This window comes from Etheostoma cragini, unplaced genomic scaffold (genome assembly GCF_013103735.1).
Source record: "Etheostoma cragini isolate CJK2018 unplaced genomic scaffold, CSU_Ecrag_1.0 ScbMSFa_3539, whole genome shotgun sequence".
Taxonomy (NCBI): Eukaryota; Metazoa; Chordata; class Actinopteri; order Perciformes; family Percidae; genus Etheostoma; species Etheostoma cragini.
The window spans coordinates 19,969-22,867 of record NW_023267818.1 but is presented as its reverse complement, the minus strand read 5'-3'; the positions used below and the strand labels follow the sequence as shown (position 1 = coordinate 22,867).

At 46.1% G+C, this 2,899-nt stretch overlaps 1 protein-coding gene across 1 annotated transcript in view; it reads left to right on the top strand.

Annotated features, from left to right (window-relative positions):
• Window positions 1–145: 145 nt before the first annotated feature.
• Window positions 146–2,899, top strand: part of LOC117940867 (NLR family CARD domain-containing protein 3-like) — a 10,781-nt gene continuing 8,027 nt past the window's right edge. Inside the window, exons 1-4 of the mRNA XM_034865990.1 lie at window positions 146–411; window positions 1,503–1,649; window positions 1,970–2,061; window positions 2,270–2,894. Coding sequence (XP_034721881.1) covers window positions 284–411; window positions 1,503–1,649; window positions 1,970–2,061; window positions 2,270–2,894 — 992 coding nt within the window. The 5' untranslated portion in view covers window positions 146–283. The remainder of the gene's footprint in view (window positions 412–1,502; window positions 1,650–1,969; window positions 2,062–2,269; window positions 2,895–2,899) is intronic.

Sequence of the window (2,899 nt, the reverse complement as noted above, 5' to 3'; positions counted from 1 at the left end):
CGTGTCCCTGTCTTACCTGTGTGTGTGTGTGTGTGTGTGTGTGTGTGTGTTTGTGTGTGTGTGTGTGTGTGTGTGTGTCTGTGTGTGTGTGTGTTAGAAATGAAAAAGAGGCTATAGGTAATGTTTTGTGCAGGGTTAAGAGGAAAATCATTCTGTAATTTCACATCATATGTGATTTAATCTCTGTAACTACCACTACATGTAAATATGAAACTACACTGTAGACCCCTCCCTCGTAGACCAGGGACCGTTTGGAAGGAAGAGACTGACCTCAGATCAGAAGATGAGTGATTTGGAGGAAGAGGAGGACGGAGCAGAGTCTGGAGGATCAGACTGGTGGTCTATGAAGAGTGACCGGTCGATGCCAAAACATCTAGACTTCAGTACTGGACCTGGACCCCCAGACACAAAGTAAGAGAACTGATACCAACTCATTTCCAGATTCCTCTGCTGTTTTTAGGGGTCCAAGCCCGAGGGGGCTGGGACCCGCGTGTGGCCGGTCTACGTGGTCCACACAGCAGCCGGGTTAGGGTTAGGAGGGCTGTGGCAGTTTCTCTAAGGATTATCCTCTCCATGTAAACCCCCCGCTGCAGCCTAACCCTACATGGTGGGGGTGTTTTACATGGTGGAGTTTGACAGGTCCCATTTTCAGGACTGGTCCAAAAACTCACAAAGACCTTAGATGCAAAGAAATTACCCACTTCCACCACTAGGTGGCACTATAGCAGAAACAACACGTTTGGCCCTATAACTCCCAAACTGTACATGGGACCTTTAAAAACCTTATATCTACATGTTCCCTGGATCCAACTGGATCTCGTGATATCATCACCTAACCTGTGATGGGTGTCTGTCATGCTGCTTGGTGGCTCTGTACCAAATCTGGTAAGGATAGGCCTTTAGGGGCCGATAAAATCAATGTAGACCATTTTGGTGCATTTTATCCTTTCTGAGGTCGAGTGCGTCGTATATGACACCAAACAGCACTTCTGATTCATAACTTTGTAGCTTAATAATATAACTAGTAGAAACATTCTGTGTCTTGGAGCTCAAAGCTAACAGTGGCCCCGGTCTGCTGATGTCTTGGTTCTCTTCCGGTCCCTTACTGAAGGTTCTGTATCCAGCCCAGAAGCCCAGAGTATTTCAGGGTCATTGTGCTGTTAATCCGTCCTGTTACATGCCAGATGATGCGCTGGATGTGAGAAATGTAACTAATGTGTCCTTTATATGAGTTATAATGTTCAATATGTGTATTTTATATATGTATGTGTATGTTCTTATCCGGTTCACCGATGCCGACTGGCGTCAGGACAACGGGCGTGAGGAGGCTTGGACCCCGTCATAACTGTGGGCAGTTCTAGTCTATTGATTTTGTATTTCTATATTAAAGTTTCCACTAAGACAACTGATACAATTATCATTTGCACACACACACACACACGCAGTTTGCCTTGATTGTTGTGTTGTGAGCTCCCAGTCAGTGTTGCTGTTGTTCCTCTCAGACTGACTCCAGATCAGAAGATGAGAGATTTGGAGGAAGAGGAGGACGGAGCAGAGTCTGGAGGATCAGGCTGGTGGTCTATGAAGAGTGACCGGTCGATGCCAAAACATCTAGACTTCAGTACTGGACCTGGACCCTCAGACACAGAGTAAGAGAACTGATACCGACTCATTCATGTCTCATTCCTCTGATAATAATAATAAAAACATACGGACCAAAACTACAGAGAGTGAACTGGTAGCTGGAGAGATGCCAGTTTACTTCCTGGGCATTGCCAAGGTTCTCTTGAGCAAGGCACCGACCCCCTAACCACTCAGGGTGCCTGTCCAGCACTCTGACATCACTCCATTTGTGCATGTGTATTTCTGGCCAGTGTGTTTTAACAGAGTGTAAATTATAATTTTTAAATTGTAATTTTAAATTGTTAAATCAATAACAAGTATTAATGATCAAATATTAAACTCACAGAGAGAAGAGGAGAGATGTTTCTGAGGAGGAGCTGTCCAGAACCAGAACCAGAGCTGGACTGCAGACAGCCAGTAAAACCAGCTCTGGAAAAAGTAAGTGTGTCCATCTGTCTCCTGATATCTTCATGTCTCCAACACGACTGTTGGGTCATACAGCACCAACCTTTACCATCATAAGTTTGGACCCAAAAGGGTTTTTATCTCCAGTAGGAGAACTAATCTCTGATTAAAGCTCATCAACATGCAGGGGGAATGAGAGGGTGGAACTTATTTTAATCTTTCGAATTTTTCCTTCCTCTAGAGATCGGTGGTCAGCATGAACATAAGATCAGTTTGAAGAGGACATATGAACGTGTGACTGAAGGAGCTGAACAAACAGGAAGTGGAACCCTCCTCAGCAGGGTCTACACTGCGGTCTACATCACAGACAGACTGAGAGAGGAGGTTAATACCCAACATGAGGTGAGGCAGCTGGAGACATCTTCCAAGATGGAGACCCTCCATGACTCTCCAATCAGGTGCAGCGACATCTTTAAAGTCTCACCTGGCCAACAGAAACCCATCAGAGTCGTTCTGATGATCGGCGTCGCTGGCGTTGGAAAAACCTTCTCAGTGCAGAAGTTCTGTCTGGACTGGGCCGAGGGGTTGGAGAACCAAGATGTCGATCTGGTGATTCCTCTTTCCTTCAGGGAGCTGAACCTGATCAAAGATGAGCAGTACAGTCTTCTGGAGCTGCTCCGTGTTTTCCATCCAACATTACAGGAGGTCCCAGCAGACCAGCTCGCTGCCTCCAGACTTCTCTTCATCTTTGACGGCCTGGATGAAAGCAGACTATCACTGGATTTCAACAACAATGAGGCTGTTCCTGATGTCACACAGAAGTCCTCAGTCAACCTGCTGTTGACAAACCTCATCCAGGGGAAGCTGCTTC